Below are 18,032 nucleotides of genomic sequence, written 5' to 3' on the forward strand. Positions count from 1 at the left end.
TGTGCCGGGCACCTCAAATGGTCCTCTATGCCTACTTCACATTGTTTTGTTTCGCTAGCTTGCGTCTTCTTAGCTAGGCTCGACCTTAAAGGGCTCGACTAGTAATATAGTGGCTAGGCTAGCAAGCAGGTGAAGCAGCAACAGATAGAGCACTTCATTTCTGTCCTGTTCTACATCTTAACTTTATCTCTCAGACTGATCTACATCTAACAGATCGCTAACGTCTGTTACTTGCCGGAAGACCTCGATCCATTCCACACCAAGAATCAGGCTCAAGAGAAGAGGCTATATGGTTTGTATTTGCTAAATTACTGTCGATAGTTGTTAATCAACAGCCTGCTAATTTATACTGCTAGCTGCCGAAGCTAACAACATGTACTATCTAGCAGTAAGATGGTTAGCTCCAAGCTACTCATTCGTTAGTTTCGATCGAGTTTAATTATCTTCAAGCTAGGCCTCACTGCGCCATCCTAACAGCGAAAAAAAATTAAGCAGACTTCCCAAAACAAACTGGTCATTTTACTACTTGGTTTAGGGTTGACGACAGAGCACAGCATCTTGCAATGGGTCTGGTCCACAACATTCGATACACCAAGATACCATGTACCTGTCTAAATACTTCCTTATTGTCCACACCCATAACACCAGAGGGAGTTCAACATTTCGCTCCTATGCCACCAAAATGTGGAACGTCCTACCAACAGTCATTAAGACATGCGAATCCCTGCCCTTGACTACTTCAAAACTGCTCTAAAAATGTTTTGATTCATTGAAAATGGTGGGCCCTATTGTAAACAAGTGTAATGCTTTTTATCGTGTCATCCACTCACAGTTAACAGTTTTTGTATTGAGTTGTACTTGAAATGTACTGTAATTCTGCAAACTGTCAAATACTTCAATTAATCAAAGGGCCGTCACCGCCACTAAGAGCCCATGCAGGCCGATATCGTCGTCAGGACCCTGAACCTGCTCTCTTCTTGGCCCGAGCAGGCTGATCCCTTCCATCCGTCCGCGTTTCAAAAAGTGTCTGCCTGGTTACCAAAACACAGTGGGCGCCTGGAATACTTGGCAATGGCAATATAGACACTCGCACACTGAGGGCTCATAAAGGCATCTATTATATAGCATCTGAGCCCTCAGTGTGCCAGTGCCTTAACAAAGTCGGCACAGGGGGGAAAAGGGGAAGGGGTCATCCCCAGGTTCTATGTTCCTCATTTACTTTAGGGCTAGGTTATATTAAACTATAATGCTTCGCAATTCACATATTGGGAGGCATTCAATCTTTGACGCTAAACGAGTATTATTTCATACGCTCACATTCGATTTGCATAGATCAACAAGGCTGAGTCTGGAGCGTCTGCTCGTCACCGTCACACAGAAGAAATGCCGCGCCGACCAGTGTGGCAACAACATGTTGGGTATGGACCCACACAATCTGTGTGTTTACTGCCTGGGACTCCATAGTCTGGATTTTCGGTGGTGAGGAGACCACCGCTCTGGTGGTGAGGTGACCAACGTGGAGCGGTGGTGAGTAAAACGGAGAGAAGGGCTGGGGAGAGCGGTGGTTTGCTCTTCACCGTGGCTCAGTGACGTCATGTTGTAGTTCGGTGGTCACCTCACCACCGAAAATAGACTGAATAACGCTTATGAGTCCGGTGAATACCACCCAGGATCCATACTACGAGCACCCGCCATCACGGGACCCGTGTCCTAGCCATGTGCTAACAGGCGCTGAAGCACGCCCGGTAAGAAATTAGTTGACTCCCTATTAGCAATAGTGATGTTTATGCTCGCCTAGGGGCTAGGCCTCGCATAGGGGCTCCTTATACAGCAGCTAGCACGGCAACAAATAACCTTTTTTGCAGGGTGGCGAACATAGAACCTGGGGAACATAGGTATGGTGACTATGGTCCCATGGGGAATACTTTGAGGCCCTTTACTTCTTTCTTTTGTGACGTGTATAATCATCTAATGTCCAACCCTGTCTCTGGTCCCAGCCCCCAGGCCAGACATCCTCAGAAGATGGTCTCAGGTGGACATGTGTGTGTGGTTGCCACAACTTGTCAGTCTGCTGAAGCTCTGCCAGGCCCCACTTATTCATAGGCACAGCGAACCCCATATATAATGGTCCATTGCCTGTGTGGTAGATCCTCCCACACCATTTCCCGAGTGCAATGAAGGATATGTGAGGGTCCGTCCGACAAACACGTTGGAGCGTTTTGGCAGAGCACAGCACGACCATGGGCTCTTCACTTCCAGCAGAAAAGGGAGGATGTCACATTTGATCCTCCTGGCTCAGACACCCCGAATATTTACGACCTGACATTAACAGTTATTTCACCTAGAATATTTTGTACTAATAACGCAGATGACTTGATGTCTACTACTGAAGATGAATGCTTGTACACGTTTTTCAAAATCTTGCAGATATGGAAGTCCTTTAATCTTGACAAATTGTTCTTAGTGATAGTAGGCTGACTTTGTTATTGTTAATCTTAATGTGGCTGTTAAAATTAGACTTATTTGATCCCACAGCATTGGATGGAAAACATGGAAGCGGAACCTGGACCATGGAGCCATGGAAGTGGAAGTCATCCCACCCAGAATCGACAGCAAGATGACTCACAGAATCAGATGAAGAGGAAAATCCGAGGCGGGGTAGGTTTTCTCACAATGCAGGTTTTCCGATTTAATTATAATTTCAATAATAACTATCTATAATTCATATAATAATTATTAATACACACACACACACGCAAAGTCAAATTTGTGTTCTATGACTGATAATGGAATATCAGTAATTCTAGGGCTAGTTTGTCCTGATGCTGTTCTGATGCCTGGGGCAGCAGTGCTAGTGGCATGAGCCTTTGGCAGCCCATGGTACCCTAGTAACTACCCTGCCGCTCAAGTGAGCCTATTATTGGCAGCATAAAGACAGAGGACATCTACTTTTCTTTTCTTCTATTATTCTCCCAATTAAGTCGTTAATGCCAATTTCCCCCATGTGTATAGTTCCCTTCACTGCTGACCACTACTGTTTGGTCTTGAGGAAGGTGTAGACATCCGATACACATGATGTCGGCAGCCGCTTCTGTTCACTGGGAGGGTATAATGTGTGCGGAGGACCACTTCTGCTTCCCTATAGGCTCCCCAGCCACCTGTAGGAGTCGCAGGCATGCAGCGACAGAGAATGGTCTCAACTGCACTTACTGCAGACAATTGTTTGTCGGAGCGCCCAGCCAAGCCTGTGGCACCGTGGAGGTCTCCACGGTGGTGGGCAGGACCCCAGCACTACTTGGGTGCCCCATAACCATAAGGGGAATTGCCTCAGGAACTACACTGCATTCAATATTTCATCATATCTTTAAGTCTATAATTTAATAAGTTCCTCTGTCATACATCACGTAAAGAGAACTTCAACTTAATCAGTAACAGTAGCATTTGAGCATGTCTCATTGATGTGCCCCTGCTTCATGCAGGGCAGGGCACGGCACATGGTGGATGAGCAAAAAACCCTCCATTGCTTTTAAGATGTGGAGGACAGGGATGTGAGTCCACACCTCTGTTTAGCCTCATCCTGTCACTAATGCTTGTATGTGTGTGTCTCTCTCCTCCATTTGGGTTAATTCTCACCATTGACAGAGAAAACAACAGATGAAGCATTCTAATGAGATAGGTAAGTACTGGCTCCACACGGTGTTGGTACCGTCACCAATGATGAGGGATGAAGGCAGAGACTTGTATGTCATTGCCTAGTTTGTCAGCTCATCATGGGCTTGTTGGCATTTTCACCATTCCTGAGATTCCCTCTCAGAAGTGGGGTTTAATGATGTGCCGCCCATGGCTGATGTGCCGCCCATGGCTGTAGAATAAAGGTCAGTGTTTTCCACTGATTTAAAAGTATGTGCAAGATATTTTATGTGGTCTTGCTAAAGTCCTGTATTGTGTATATAGCTCCAGTTCATCGTTTTAAATGGTTCTTGGCTATTATTAAACTGAACAACCTTAGAAATGCCAACCTTATTGAACAGAACAATGCCACAGCATCTCTAACGTTCCTGGCAACTGTTGTGCTGGAAACGACTTTTAATCAGCTTGGCATGATGGCAGACAACCATGCATCTGCTGTGATGATGGCTGGTGAATAGGCCTACTCTTAAACCATAATCTTCAATGCAGTGCACTTTTCATGCTGGCTGATGGCTGCGTGAATACGTCTTGTTTTGTTTATCACAAATATTTAAAACGCTGTTTACCTGTTTTTGAACAGTGTTCCATTCTCCTCACCCAGTTGCCTGTGTCATACTGGTTTGGTTTGAGTGATTGTGTGATCTCCCTTACTCCTGAATTCTACTGAACTCCTCGTTTCTTGGTTTACCAGAGTAATTTAAACAATACAGACAGTTTTTTTACCGGACTGCCATCAGTAACCATGCAGAGCGTTTGGTTCTGTGGATGGGTGTGATGAAGTCAGTCCATCATTGGAGCTGGATTCAGGTCTCATAACTCTGGGCATTATGTGAGGGGTTGCAGAGGATGCCTGTTCATATTCCCTCTTGTCTTTCTAATTGTTGTTCAGTGGACAAAGGACCTGTTACATTGCACATTTAAATGTGTATACATTATTGTGTCTAGGATCTCCTCGAGATGGTGCATCTCAAGGAGGGGTTCCTAATAAATAGTTTAAATCAACAGGAGTTATATGGTACATGCTACTGCAATGTCCACTTTCATACAAGGTTCCTCAGCCATTGGCTGTGTTGAACTTGTCCACAAGGTGCCCATGTTCTCATTGGGATTACCCTCTTAGTTTTTAAATAATCGCGGTGATTAGGTGATTCACGTGAACCTTGTGGTTTCACTTGTCAATTGCTTGTAAGCCGCTGTCCAGCTTTGTTTGCATCTATGCTTTGAACTTATATGCTGCTCTGCTTTCCCAGTCTTCAATAATCGTGGATCCATCAAGACGATTGCTTCTCTGATCAGCCAGTTGCAGGGGGTCACTGAGCCAATCATTGGTAAGTTAAAACCCAGTTCCTGGTATATCATATCCAACTGATCTTTGCTGAGCCACTTTAATCGTGCTTGTTGTGTATGCACAGGCCTTCACTACGTGTGGGAGTACCGCAGCCCCACTAGATCTGTCCCACCACACTACCAGTGTAAGCTCTGTGCCGTGTCCCGTTTACAAAATGAGATGCTGGCCCATATTAAAGGCTGGAAACATGGCTTCAAATACTTGGTGAGTGTGACACATCATTTGGTTGCGTTTTTTAGATTGGATTTAGAATTGTACAAATTGACAGCACGCACACACACACACACACACACACACTAACCCCCTCTATACCTCCCTCCGTCCCTATAGTAAATGACAAAAGAAAAATACAGGTCAACTTCCTCAATGTTGGTGCGGTGTTGTTGTTCACAGAAGCGTGCACACCCAAATAAGATCACATGTGAAGAGGAAGATGCCCAGAAAGACCCTACAATTAGGAAGAGCATTAGAGCGATTGCAGCAGAGGTTGAGAAATCTGAAGGAAGGGGTCAACTCAAGGTGAGTGGCACCAGGATCAAAGATTTTTGCAAGTTTGTTTGCATGTCCACATGCACAGCATTCAAAGGTTCCTTTATATTTATAATAATACATTATTATAATAACGTCCCTCCTTTGGGCTATTTTCTGTCACAGTACATTGCATAAATGCGGTACATGAAATGTATCCTCTACATTTACCAGTCTTGACTATTACATGCTATTAATACAGCGCCTAGCGAGCAGTTAGTGTTCAAGTGTGCTCAGGGACACTTGAACACATGGATTGGGGCCAGGGGGGGTGCTTGATCAGAAAATATACTTGATGTTGCTTACACATTCATTACTGTGTATATAACAATGATTTCAACCAATCCTGATTTTAGGTTATCCTCAAAGAGCCCTGTGATGTCCCTGCCTTTAAAGGACTCCGTAAGTTACTGTCATTCAAGGGACCATACCAGTGTTTTTGCCAGGTGCCAGCGTGTGTTTGTGTGCATTCTGTCACTGAAGTCACCTGTGGCTGGTGACTCCATATGTATCGGAGGAGACACACGTTTGTCTACAACACCCTCTCCGGACCAAACTGTAGAGGCACTGACAGACTAGTACACACACACACATTTCCTTTAATGCATTGCATCACTCATCTATGAATTGGATTGTTCCCGGACTGATTCCAGCTGCCTGAAGTATTGCGTGTCTAGTGTCAAGAACAAGACACTAGACTCTTACATTGTGTGTGTGCACTTTGAGTAGCTATAGAAACCTTTTCCCCCGTGTACGACCAGAATTTTAAGGCTGCAAAATGTTCATAACATTTGTTTGTTTGTTGTTCTTCTTTGTAATCATAAAAAGGGGCGGGACTGCGACACTATTGGCTAAAACCTACAAAAATACTCACATCACCTTTTAAGCGTTTTTATTGTGAAATGTTTCAGATGCAAGATTATTCAGTTTCTCTCTGGTCTTTAATTTTTAGAGTCTGCTATTCCTAAAATGATTCCCCCAATGGGTCAAGGGATGGGACCAAATGGACCAAGATTAGGTCTGTATTTTTTCTATTGTAAGCATGTTCCTCATGTAAATTGAGCCTTTCTCATCCATTGCATGAGTAAATATATTAAATATTGAAATCTTACAGGGGGCAGGTTTCCTGGAGAGTTTCCTCCCCAAGCAGGCCCAGGGCGTCGAGAACCGGGTTTTCGTGGTTTTGCAGCCAGACCAGATGTCCCAAACCTTGATATGGGGCCAAGACAGTTTCCAGATGGCATGGGCCATCACCATGGGGGTGGAGATGGTTTTGGACGTAATGGCAGAAGAGATGACTTTGGTCGGCAGGTTGATGGCCCAGGAAGGCGTTTTCCGGATGAGTTCAGAGGCAGCCAAATGCAGAGTAGCTTGTTGGGGGATCGGCCAACAGACGGGCCAATGGATCAGCCAGGCTTGTTGGGAGCAGATCCAGACTCAAGCAGCCTCCCGGGAACCTTGCTCAATTACCTGGTACGTGTAAATGCGATAAAGATGGCTTCAGTGTACTTTGTGATTCATGAATATAATTGTATTTGTTTATTGTGTGGAATGTGTCCAGGATACCTTCCGAATTGAGAATGAGAGCGATGCCCAAATTGTGCTTAAGGTGACACAGAAGTTAACCGATGTGCTGATGGATTACAGGCTGAGGAGTGTATCCACGGTATGAAATGTTTCTAATGCAGGACATTTCCATAGGCATTTTAATCAGAACCAAAACGGAATAGAGTGAAATTGTCTACTAAATTGCCAATGGTTTTCCTTGAGTGTCGCAGGTTCCTAGTATGAGCAGCAGTTTGAACAATTCACCCAGTGCCCTGGGCTACTCATCGCCTCCTTCCAGAATGCCCGGTGCTGGAGGTCGCTACTCAGGAGGCCGCTCCTCAGGAGGCCGCTCAGGTATGTAAAGCATCGTCTTTGTGCAGATGTCTGCAGGTTTACAACTTTACCTTAACCAAGCATATATGTTACGAATCGTCAAGTCACATTTAACTTTTCATTATAATTTGTCTTTACAGGTCCATCAAGGTACTCTGGTGGCCCACCAAGGTTCTACAACTGAAATAGTTTGACTCATCGGATGTTTGCCTCAAAATCAAAACAATTGTTAACATCATTTATATTCGAGTTCCGACATGGACAGTACCTGTGCCATGTTGTCTTTTACTTATTCACACGTTTCGTTTTTTTGTTCTTTTAAATGTGTGTATACTGTAGTTTGAGACAATGTTGTAAAAATGTAATGCACACTTCCCTAATTGGAATAATTTGAACCCTTTTCCCAAGACTTTCTTTTATTAAAATACAAAAATAAAAAACTGACTTTATTCCATACTAGTGAATGAAATTGCTTTGCAATTTGGGCTTTTAAAGGCTGATGGTTAAACAAACGATAACGTTTTATTACGATCAAGGTGCCCCAACTCTATACAAAACACTGCCATGGTGTATTTTCTCACTGGACCGGTTCACAGTAGTGTACAGCGGCTGGGATGAGGATCATCAGCATCTCCAAATCTTAGGTCATCGTTCTCAGCAGGAAACCGATGGATTGTGCTTGTTACGACCCCCTGTCTACAGTAGGGGGAGATAACATAATGAGGAGAGAGCTTTTACGAAGAAAGATTTGTTCCTTTTGACAGACAAAAACTACATTGAAAGTCCCTAACAGAGTGGAAACAAATACAATTATACTAACCTCACTACACTAACCAAAAATACAATAAATGTAATTCAAACAAAACTATCAAACACCCCTACAGGATGGTAAAGCAGGGTTTCACATTACATAGGGAAATACAAAAGTATGAGAATGTAGGAACTGACTATCAAAATAAGAGTAAATACTAAAGGTTACTTAAGAACTCAGAACTGACATGAAACTGGGATAACAAAATAACTTACTCAAAGGAACTGAAGACAAACTAACTCAAACTAAATACCAAAGCAAACAAAAGAAAGGGCAACATGGGTGGAGGATAAGCGGGATGGAGTCTCTGCTGCAGAAGTAAGCTGTCATCCTCACAGGCAGTCAGGACAGACTGAGCACTTTTATAGATGGCAGGGCCATTACCCAGCTGCTGGGAACCAATGAGGAAGAAGGGGCAGGTCCAGGTAGGACCTGTCAATGATTGCAGCCACCTGCTTTCAAGTGACAGCACCACACCCATTCTCTACACTCTCCATTCATGACCTTAGAGAACACAAAAGGAAAACAATATAACACAGGCCACCAACCTATCAATTATTCCCAAATTATCCAAATACAAGAATAATAATCATAAGCGGTCCGTAACAGTGCTGTCCAGGTAGGGAATGAGACATTACCCCAGGTAACAGAGTTTGTATCTCTGGGTTTTGTTCACGAGTGAGGGGAGGACAGAAGGAGATCAGCCGTTGAAGCAGCAGGGGCGGTATTGCAGTCGCTGTACTGCACTGTTGTGACGAAAAGAGCTGAGCCAGAAGGCAATGCTACAGAGCAATGTTTGTTCTTACTCACCTATGGTCATGAAGTGTGGGTCATGACCGAAAGAATAAGGTCGTGAATACAAGCGGCCGCAATGAGTTTTCTTCCATGGGTGGTTGACAGCTCCGTTAGAGATAGGATGAGAAGTTCAGTCACGTGAGATAGACTGAGTAGAATCGCTGCTTCGTCTGGAAAGGAGCCAGCTTAGGTGGTTCGGGCATCTGGTTATATGCCTCTCGGGCGTCTCCCTAGGAAGGTCCTCGAGGCACGTCCCACTGATGGGAGTCACTAATGTTGCTCTGGAGAGGGAAGTCTGGAGCACTCTGGTGGAGTTGTTGCCCACGTGACCCGACTACGGATAAGCGGTTGAAGATTGAAGGATGGATTTTCCAGAAATGTAAGAATTTGTTTTGGTTTAATTGCACTTCATTTGCACAAGCTGTTTTTGATGAATCATTCATTGTGCACTGCGCGGTCAGTCGTATTCTATTTGCCATGTTATTTCTCCTATATCAGTGTAATAATTAAAAATCAATAGCCAACTTGACAAATGTCATAACTCTGTCATTTCTCAACCGTTTCGGAGGCGGGGCAGCAAGCTGCAACCGGCCTGTCCCCCTGGGCGCGTTCCTGGGGGTCTGGATGTTCCGGGAACCCCCACATGGTAACTCTGTCATTTCTGTACTGTTTCGGACACAGAGCGGCTTGCCAGAACCGGGCCGGCAGTGCCCGGCACCCTGGGCACATTCCTGTGGGTCTGGAACTTCCGGGACCCCGGAAGTTCTACGCAGCCACTACTCTGTGGAATGCACTCCCTCCAGCCCTGAAATCCCTAAATTCTATTGCAATATTTAGGAAAGACCTGAAATCATGGCTCCATCTACACACTCACTGGTCATAGTTAGCTTCCGACCCTGGATAGCCCATCTCCCATGCTCAGGACTATTCTCTCAGGGTACCTCTTGTCCTATGTATATAGCTCCCAGCCTTATATATAAGGATTATTTATTATATGTTCCATGGTTGTTTTTGTCTGTACAGTATGTATGTGTATAGTTTCATGTTTCAAAGTGGACCACAATGGAAACAAGCGAAGGCTTTTTTGTGTCTAAGTCCATTTGGCGTTTTTAAAAATGATGTCAATTTCTGTAATTTTCTTAAACTGCCAATAAAGTATTCTATCTATCTATACACTCACTTGCACCACTCACTTCACACGGGTGTGATTTTTTCTGTTATTCAGGATATATTGAAGATACAAAATCAGCTGAGTTTGGTTTTGTTTTGCAATTTTTTGGGGGGTTGACCTTTTTCCATAGATTGACTGTACTATAGCTCTAATACTCACAAAAACGATGCCTAAACTAAACGTATTACAAGCGCCCCATCATCAGCGACCATCGACTCCCAGGTTCAGCAAAAAAGGTAGTCCATAGAGGTAGTCCCCCAAAGAAAATCACAGCCTGGCATCGCCTGATGACGACTGTTCCGCTGTGCGCGTCACTGTGTGACGAGTCGACGACAGTAAATAAGGAAGCACTTGTGCCAACAACAGAACCCCTAGTAAAGAGTGAACACTACAGCTTTGAACGCCTCGTCGTGAGTGATGGCCACCGCATCTGCAAAACGACGAGCGAGGAGGACCGCGGTCGGAACGAGGAACGAGTTTCGCGTTCCTCCGAAGGAGTGCGAAATGTGCGGGGCCAAGATGTCAGGAAAAGACAAACACCGAGCATGTGTCCTCTGTCTGGGACCCAACCACGCTCTCAGAGGGCTACGTGAAAGAGGTGGTTTCTGCCTCCTCTGCGGTGATACGGAAACGAGATACCTCCGTCGACGGTTATTTCGCTCTCGCGAAAGGCAAGACTTCACCTCGGATCTATCCCTGGCTATCATCAAGGACAAGGACCAGGAGTCTGGGCCACCGGAGCCCATTCCCCAGCTCGCACAGAGCACCTCCCCAGCGCGCAGCTGGGGACTGGGAATGGACTACATGGACAGCTCTGCTCTCCCAGTCTTCACTAAAGGCGCATCCATCACGACGATGTCTTCTCTGATCAACCAGTTGAAGGGGATCACTGATCCAATCATTGGTAATATTATATAAGAACCCAGTTCCTGCTAGCTGTCGTATTCCAACTGATATTAGCTGAGACACTTTTCTCATGCTCGTTGTGTAATGTGTATGAACAGGACTTCACTACGTGCGGGAGTACCGCAGCCCCACTGAATCTGTCCCACCACACTACCAGTGTAAGCTCTGTGGGGTGCGTGCCATGTCCCGTTTACAAAATGATGAAATGTTGGCCCATATCAAGGGCTGGAGACATGGCTTCAAATACATAGTGAGTGTGACGCTTCTTCATTTGGTTGTTTTCTTTTTACATTGGATTTGTATTTTTTGAATTTTACAAATTGACAACAAAATCACACATTTTTACCCCCTCTATCCATCCCTGTAGTAAAACAAAATATGGTTGTTTTACGGTTGTTTGTCAAGAAGTAGTTAACAGTTCCTTGCGGTGTTGTGTCCACAGAAGCATGTATACCCAAATAAGATCACCTGTGAAGAGGAAGATGCTGAGAGAAGCGCTAAAATTAGGAAGAGCATTAGAGAGATTGCAGCAGAGGTTGAGCAGGCTGAGGGAAGGGGTCAACTCGAGGTGAGTGGTACCAGGGTCAAAGACTTTAGCTTGGATACAGCAATTTTGTATGCAGCCACATGCACAGCATTCAAATGTTATGTTGCTTTATATCTGATTATTATTGTTTTAACAATACAATATTATGGTCCCCTCTCCTTTGTGGTATTTTCTGTGACAGTACATTTGGTACATAATGATACATGAAATTTGTCCTCTGCATTTACCAGGGAGCAGTTAATTGTTACGTTTTTAGATCAGGGACACTTGAACACATGGACTGGTGCCAGAGGGGATGCACCTCTACTAGTTATTGCGAATACTGGAGTGGTCGCCCTTTACCAACTCACCCGGGTGTACAGCCTGGTATTCCTAAATATAAACTATGCTTAAACGGTCAAACCTAACCTTATTCCGATCCTTAACCTCAGTAAAACTGCCAAAACCTTACCCTATTCCTAAAGTTTTACCCCAGTAAAACTATGCCTAACACTAAACTTATTTCAGTTATTATTCTCAGTAAAACAAATGCAAAAGCGCCACACCTAGCGGTCAGTGTGAGGTCGGCGGGAAAACCCCGTTTATTGCGTTTACGTGGATGGCCATTGGCCAACAAGATCATTCTCTTGGGATAAAATGACACGTCACAAACTTGGTGCTTGATCAGAAAATATACTTTGATTACACATTCATTACTGTATATAACAATGATTTCAACCAATCCTGATTCCTGTTTTGTGATTTTAGGTTATCCTCAAAGAGCTCTGTGATGTCCCTGCCTTTAAAGGACTCCTCCGTAAGTGTCTTTCAAGTGCCCTTTGACTATCAGCTCAGTGCTGACCATTTTTGTGTGTGTGTGTGTGTGTGTGTGTGTGTGTGTGTGTGTGTGTGTGTGTGTGTGTGTGTGTGTGTGTGTGTGTGTGTGTGTGTGTGTGTGTGTGTGTGTGTGTGTGTGTGTGTGTGTGTGTGTGTGTGTGTGTGTGTGTGTGTGTGTGTATGCCCCCACTCACATTTGATTCCTCTGGTGCCAGCGGTCATGTCATGTTCTTCATGCATTGGCCACTTTATTTGGGCACTCCTGGTGAAATTGAGTGGCTGGTAACTCCATATTTATCGGAGGAGACACGTTACTCTAGAGTCTACAGCACCCTCTCCAGAGTCCAGACCAAACATTAGAGGTCGGTATTAGCCTCGCGTAGCGATACTAATATCACGGATATTAGTCTCGTTGCTCTCAGCATTCAATTTTTTCCCGCGGCTCTGCCCCATATCTGCATACTGGGCCCTGGTTGCTTCGGCTGTGAAGTCCTCTCACAATTGAGACAGAGGGGCAAGACTTAGGGATATTCATACTCCTATTTTAGAGCCGAATAAAAGTCGGTTCGGCGCTGTAGAGCCTACAATTTGACGTCATTTGAGGTTCGGGGGGGCGGGTACCGTTCTGACGAGCCAAAATCATTTCGGCACTACAGCGCCGAAACAGCGGTAAAATAGGAGTATGAATCGGCCCTAAATCTGCCTGGGGCAAGACTCAAGCACCGAAGTCTGACGTCAATATCGGTAGAGGGTGATAAATTCACAGGTTCATGTACATTTTATTTGCATTGTAATCCCCATAGGGGGATTTTAGATCGCCTCATAAGAACAGTTTGAAAAAAAAAATCATCATGGCAGCAGGCCGTTTCATTCATATGGATATGAACAATCAACGGACTGAGAGAAAACGCTTGTGTTATGTTACTGCTGCGTCACGATGATGACCCAATGTTATTCTCCATAGAGAAAAACTTCCGTGAACCAGGGGATGAGCGAGTGACGTCAGGCACTCTATATGCACTGCAAAGGCAGATGAAGGCTAGCTATGCGAAGCTAGGTCGGCACAGCTCGGCAGACAATACAAATTAGAATTGCATAACCACAATTATTAAATGTGTAAAGTAATGTATATTTTAATTTTGTTTGTAAAACATTCATTGCTCCAGGGAAGCAATATTAGTATGGCTAATGGCTAGCATTTTCCTTTAATGCATCAGTCATCTATGAATTGGATTGTTCCTGGATTGATCCCAGCTGGCCCAAGTATTGCACGCTCTACAGTAGTGTCATGAGCAAGGCACTGAACTCTTAGTGTGTGTGTGTGAGAGAGAGATGCATACATTGTAAAGCACTTTGATGTTTATCCCCCTGTGTGCAACCAGAATTTCAAGGCTGCAAAATGGGGGTGCACAGCACTGCACGCGCAGATCCGACATGCGGAAATCACCCATCACTCCCGACATGCATTGCCTCCCTCGTGCGGTTAGGGTTTTGGATAGGGTGTCGGTCTGACAGTCGGACCAATAAACTAAAGCCAGTACCCGAAAGGTGTTCTGAAACTGCGTTTGAAAATTGTGATGGTGTCATAATACCTGATTTGTTGTCAATGGGCTAAAATATAATAAAAAAACACCCACATGGTCCTTTAAGTGTTTTTATTGTGAAGGTCTCTCTGGTCTTTCATTATTTTAGAGTCTGTTATTCCTAAGGCGATGCCCCCAATGGGTCAAGGGATGGGACCGAATGGACCAAGACTAGGTCTGTAATTTATTGTTAAGCATGTTCCTCATGTCATATTTACAGATATGTAAATTTTGCCTTTCTCCCACATTGCATGAGTAAATATATTAAACTTTTACAGGGGACAGGTTTCCTGGAGAGTTTCCTCCACAAGAAGGCCCAGTGCCCAACTTTAAAATGGGTGAGCGTCAAGAACCAGGTTTTGGTGGATATGCAGCCAGACCTGATTCCACAGAACTCGATATGGGTCCAAGACAGTTTCCAGACGGCCATCACCATGGGGGTGGAGATGGTTTTGGACATAATGGCAGAAGAGATGACTTTGGGATGAGTGGTCGGCATGTTGATGGCCCAGGAAGGCGTTTTCCGGATGAGTTCAGAGGCAGCCAAATGGGGAGTAGTTTGTTGGATGGGCCAACAGATCGGCCAGGCTCGATGGTATCCAGACTTGATCCAGACTCGAGCAGCCTCCAGTCAACCTTGCTCAATTTTCTGGTGGGTGTTATAAATGCCATAAAGATGGCTTCAGTGTACATTGTGATTCATGAATATATATAATTGTAATTGTGTGGAATGTGTCCAGAATACGTTCCAAATAGAGAATGAGAGCGATGCCAAAATTGTGCAAGAGCTGATACAGAAGTTAACGGATGTGCTGATCGATTACAGGCTGAGGAGTGTATCCACGGTATGAAACGTTGCTAATGCAGGACACTTCTGCTCCAGATATACCAAGAACAGTGTCAGGAACATGTTCTCTAACCATCCACATTTTAACCTTTTTTTACATTTTGACTAAGGACTCTGAAGTACAAAAGCTGAATGGACTGTGAAAATGTCTACTAAAATTGTCAATGTTTTTTCTTTGTTGCAGGTTCAACTTTTTAGTATGAGCAGCAGTTTGAACAACTCATCAGTGAGTTCCCTGGGCAACTCATCACCTCCCTCCAGAATGCCCAGTGCTGGAGATCGCTACTCAGGAGGCCTCTCAGGTATGTAAAGCATCGTCTTTGTGAAGTCTGCAGGTTTACAATGTTACCTTAACCAAGCATACAGTATATGGTAGGAATAAGTCACATTTAACTTTTCATTATGGTCTTTACAGGTTCATCAAGGTACTCGGATGGCCCATCAAGGTTCTACAACTGAACTATTTTGACTCGTCAGATGTTTGCCACAAGAATAAAAACAATGTTAACATGATTATAATGCATATATATTCAGTTCTGACATGTACAGTACTTTTAAAAATGTGTGTACTTTGAGCATACAAAGAACATTTGTAGTTAGAGCTATCTGTTAAAGATGTGATGCACACTTCCCGATTCAAATAATTTGAAAGTGTATCAAACCTTTTTCCCAATATTTATTTTATTAAAATACAAAGAAAATAAATAAAAGTTTTTATACAGTGAGTGCAAAATGAGTAGTGAGTGACTTGGCTATCTATATTTAACTGCTGCTTAAGCATCTGCACACATTCTGACTGCAGCATTGATAGTCCTCCAAACAAAAATGATGACTGGTTTATTACGATAAAGGTACCGCATCTGTTTTGAGATACAAAAAACCGCCATGGAGCCTAATAAGTATACTGTATATCAAAATGCAATGTCCCAGAAATGTAAGCATTTGTTTTGGTTAAATGCACTTGATCTGCACAAGCTGTTACTGATGAAGCAGTGTGCACTGTGCGGTCAATCGCATCCTATTACACTGCCACAGTTTATTTCTGTCTCTTTGTGAAGGGGTTTTTGACCAAAATGTCTTGCATCTGCTTCAGATTTATGCCACTCAGGAGAACCTTTGTCCCGAGAAAGATCCGACCATGCAGGCTCTTAGCCAATGTTGCATGCTTCTCGGATTTAAACTGAAGTACAGCCTCCCCGATACCATTGCCGTTTCTGTCTTGCATTACAAATATATTGTCCATCTTTAGTGTATATCCATGGAAAAAATCTCTTATTTGATTCTTATCCACATTTGCTGGCATGTTTCTCACATATAAACATGTTTGTTTCTCCAAACTCGCACTGTTCAACATGGCCTCCATGTCCTTTCTGGTGATTGCAGAGACCTTAATGGCCTGAGAAGATACATGGCAGCCACTGAGATTCAATGCATACTCATAATCGGCAGCATCGGCAAATAAAATAAATAATGTGTCCGTCCTCTGGCCAGTTCTGTCAAGCAGATGCCATATTTTGTTGTTTGCGAGGTTGTTGCATTGAAACAACTCTTTCACGTCTGTTTTTATTATGTTTGTCGGTAGTTTACTGACCATGATGCAGTACTCCATAGTTTGGGATCTGTTACTTGTGGAAGCACGGTCAGATCCAGACTTTTGTGACTGTAAAGGTAGGCGGTCTGCAAAGCGTTTCTTGGAATTCACCGTATGTGCTGTTCTTTGCCCATGTGTTTTTTGTAGGGGATCTCGTTTGGGGTTCATACGACCCCAGATTCGTTTTCTGTGGGGTTCATTTTCTGTTCCTGTGGGCACTGGTGGTTCACACATTTCGTCAGAATTATTAGAGAGCTTCTCACAATCCTCTACAGCACCGTTCCACATTTTCTCAGATGCGCCACGGACTTCCACACAGAAGGAGCCAAGGTGCTGTTGATTGAAGGCCAGCGCATCATGTCCATCCTGGAAGCCTGCAAACTTCACAAGGCAGCCACGTTTAAGGCCCAACTTCACATTCACTATTACCTCCTGAACCTGCAGCCCTTTGAAGAAACTGCAGACATCTTCTTTTGTAACACATGCTGGTAATCCAAATAGCCTGGCATAGCCTGGTCTTGAACTGATAACTTCCTCTGGTGTCCTATACTCACTGGCATAGCCTGGTCTTGAACCGATAACTTCCTCTGGTGTCCTATACTCACTGGCATAGTCTGGTCTTGAACCGATAACTTCCTCTGGTGTCCTATACTCACTGGCATAGTCTGGTCTTGAACCGATAACTTCCTCTGGTGTCCTATACTCACTGGCATAGCCTGGTCTTGAACCGATAACTTCCCCTGGTGTCCAAAACTCATCAAGTACAGCTGTACGCTCAGAGTTAGGACTAAAGTTAGCTGCCTCATTGGTAGCGAGCTGCCCTTGCATGGCAGAGTAGATCTCAGATGAAGCCACAACTGCATCATATCGATGTGAATGTTGAGGTGGTGGATCTTCAGGAGTAGAAGTTGGTCGGGGCCTCTTGGCAGAATGCTGTGGGCGCCGAGTTTTCTTCTCCAACTTTGACTTCATCTTGTGTTCCAACTCTGCAATGCTACTTGTGAACAGAGTGACTTTAGAGCCTTTGATACAAGTACCAGAGCGATGCAGGGCAAGCTGCCCATTCCTCTCAGAGGTGAATACAATGAACGCTTCTCCCAAAATTCCGCCTACAATACATACTCTGGCGATGTTGAGTCCCTCAAAGAATGTCCGTATGTCTTCACTCCTGGCCTTCACATCCAGGCCTTGTAACCGCAGTATAATAGTGGTCATTTTCCCCACATAAAGATCTGAAAGTAGAGAAAACAAACGGTGCTATTAAATCAAAATATACTGCACAACCCATCGGCATCCCATGCGAGGCCCAGCCCACGGAGGGGGGTGTACAATATGCGATTAATAATAACTCACCACAATGGAACCACAACAAATCTAAATGTCCTTACGATAACCACGTGCAGGTTAGTCGTAGCAATAGCGAGACGCCGCGTGTCGTTTAACTCTATGCTGTGAATGATATCCTCCGCATGCGATGCGTAGCGATCCGACTGCACGAACAAACAAAACAGAACTACA

General features: G+C 44.3%; 3 protein-coding genes across 7 annotated transcripts; 2 read left to right on the forward strand and 1 right to left on the reverse strand.

Moving 5' to 3' along the window:
* Positions 1 to 59: 59 nt before the first annotated feature.
* LOC310855522 (uncharacterized protein) lies at positions 60 to 7,903 on the forward strand. Of its 2 annotated transcripts, none has more exons than XM_083760554.1 (12): positions 60 to 292; positions 2,536 to 2,658; positions 3,643 to 3,676; positions 4,941 to 5,018; positions 5,103 to 5,242; positions 5,432 to 5,557; positions 5,923 to 5,968; positions 6,519 to 6,584; positions 6,681 to 7,039; positions 7,128 to 7,232; positions 7,345 to 7,468; positions 7,588 to 7,903. In XM_083760554.1, the coding sequence occupies exons 1-12, from the start codon at positions 290 to 292 to the stop codon at positions 7,629 to 7,631; spliced, it is 1,248 nt and encodes a 415-aa protein (XP_083616680.1). In that variant the 5' UTR covers positions 60 to 289; the 3' UTR covers positions 7,632 to 7,903. The 2 variants fall into 2 exon arrangements, with proteins under 2 accessions (XP_083616680.1, XP_083616679.1); XM_083760553.1 differs by having other exon boundaries at positions 60 to 289; positions 2,535 to 2,658.
* A 2,661-nt stretch (positions 7,904 to 10,564) lies between these two features.
* On the forward strand, positions 10,565 to 15,495 carry LOC310855839 (uncharacterized protein). Of its 4 annotated transcripts, none has more exons than XR_014569029.1 (8): positions 10,565 to 11,128; positions 11,229 to 11,380; positions 11,573 to 11,698; positions 12,425 to 12,473; positions 14,186 to 14,251; positions 14,355 to 14,438; positions 15,108 to 15,225; positions 15,339 to 15,477. XR_014569029.1 is itself a non-coding variant. In XM_083760999.1 (8 exons), the coding sequence occupies exons 1-8, from the start codon at positions 10,642 to 10,644 to the stop codon at positions 15,380 to 15,382; spliced, it is 1,416 nt and encodes a 471-aa protein (XP_083617125.1). In that variant the 5' UTR covers positions 10,565 to 10,641; the 3' UTR covers positions 15,383 to 15,495. The 4 variants fall into 4 exon arrangements, 3 of the variants coding, with proteins under 3 accessions (XP_083617125.1, XP_083617126.1, XP_083617127.1); XM_083760999.1 differs by having other exon boundaries at positions 14,355 to 14,728; positions 15,339 to 15,495; XM_083761000.1 differs by having other exon boundaries at positions 12,425 to 12,470; positions 14,355 to 14,728; positions 15,339 to 15,495.
* Positions 15,496 to 15,949: 454 nt separating this feature from the next.
* rbm12ba (RNA binding motif protein 12Ba) lies at positions 15,950 to 17,736 on the reverse strand. The gene has a single exon (XM_083760998.1). The coding sequence runs from the start codon at positions 17,727 to 17,729 to the stop codon at positions 15,960 to 15,962; it is 1,770 nt and encodes a 589-aa protein (XP_083617124.1). The 5' UTR covers positions 17,730 to 17,736; the 3' UTR covers positions 15,950 to 15,959.
* Between the last annotated feature and the right edge of the window lie 296 nt (positions 17,737 to 18,032).

Source organism: Protomyctophum parallelum, assembly GCF_964188405.1.
Source record: "Protomyctophum parallelum genome assembly, chromosome: 3".
In the NCBI taxonomy this organism is placed as follows: Eukaryota; Metazoa; Chordata; class Actinopteri; order Myctophiformes; family Myctophidae; genus Protomyctophum; species Protomyctophum parallelum.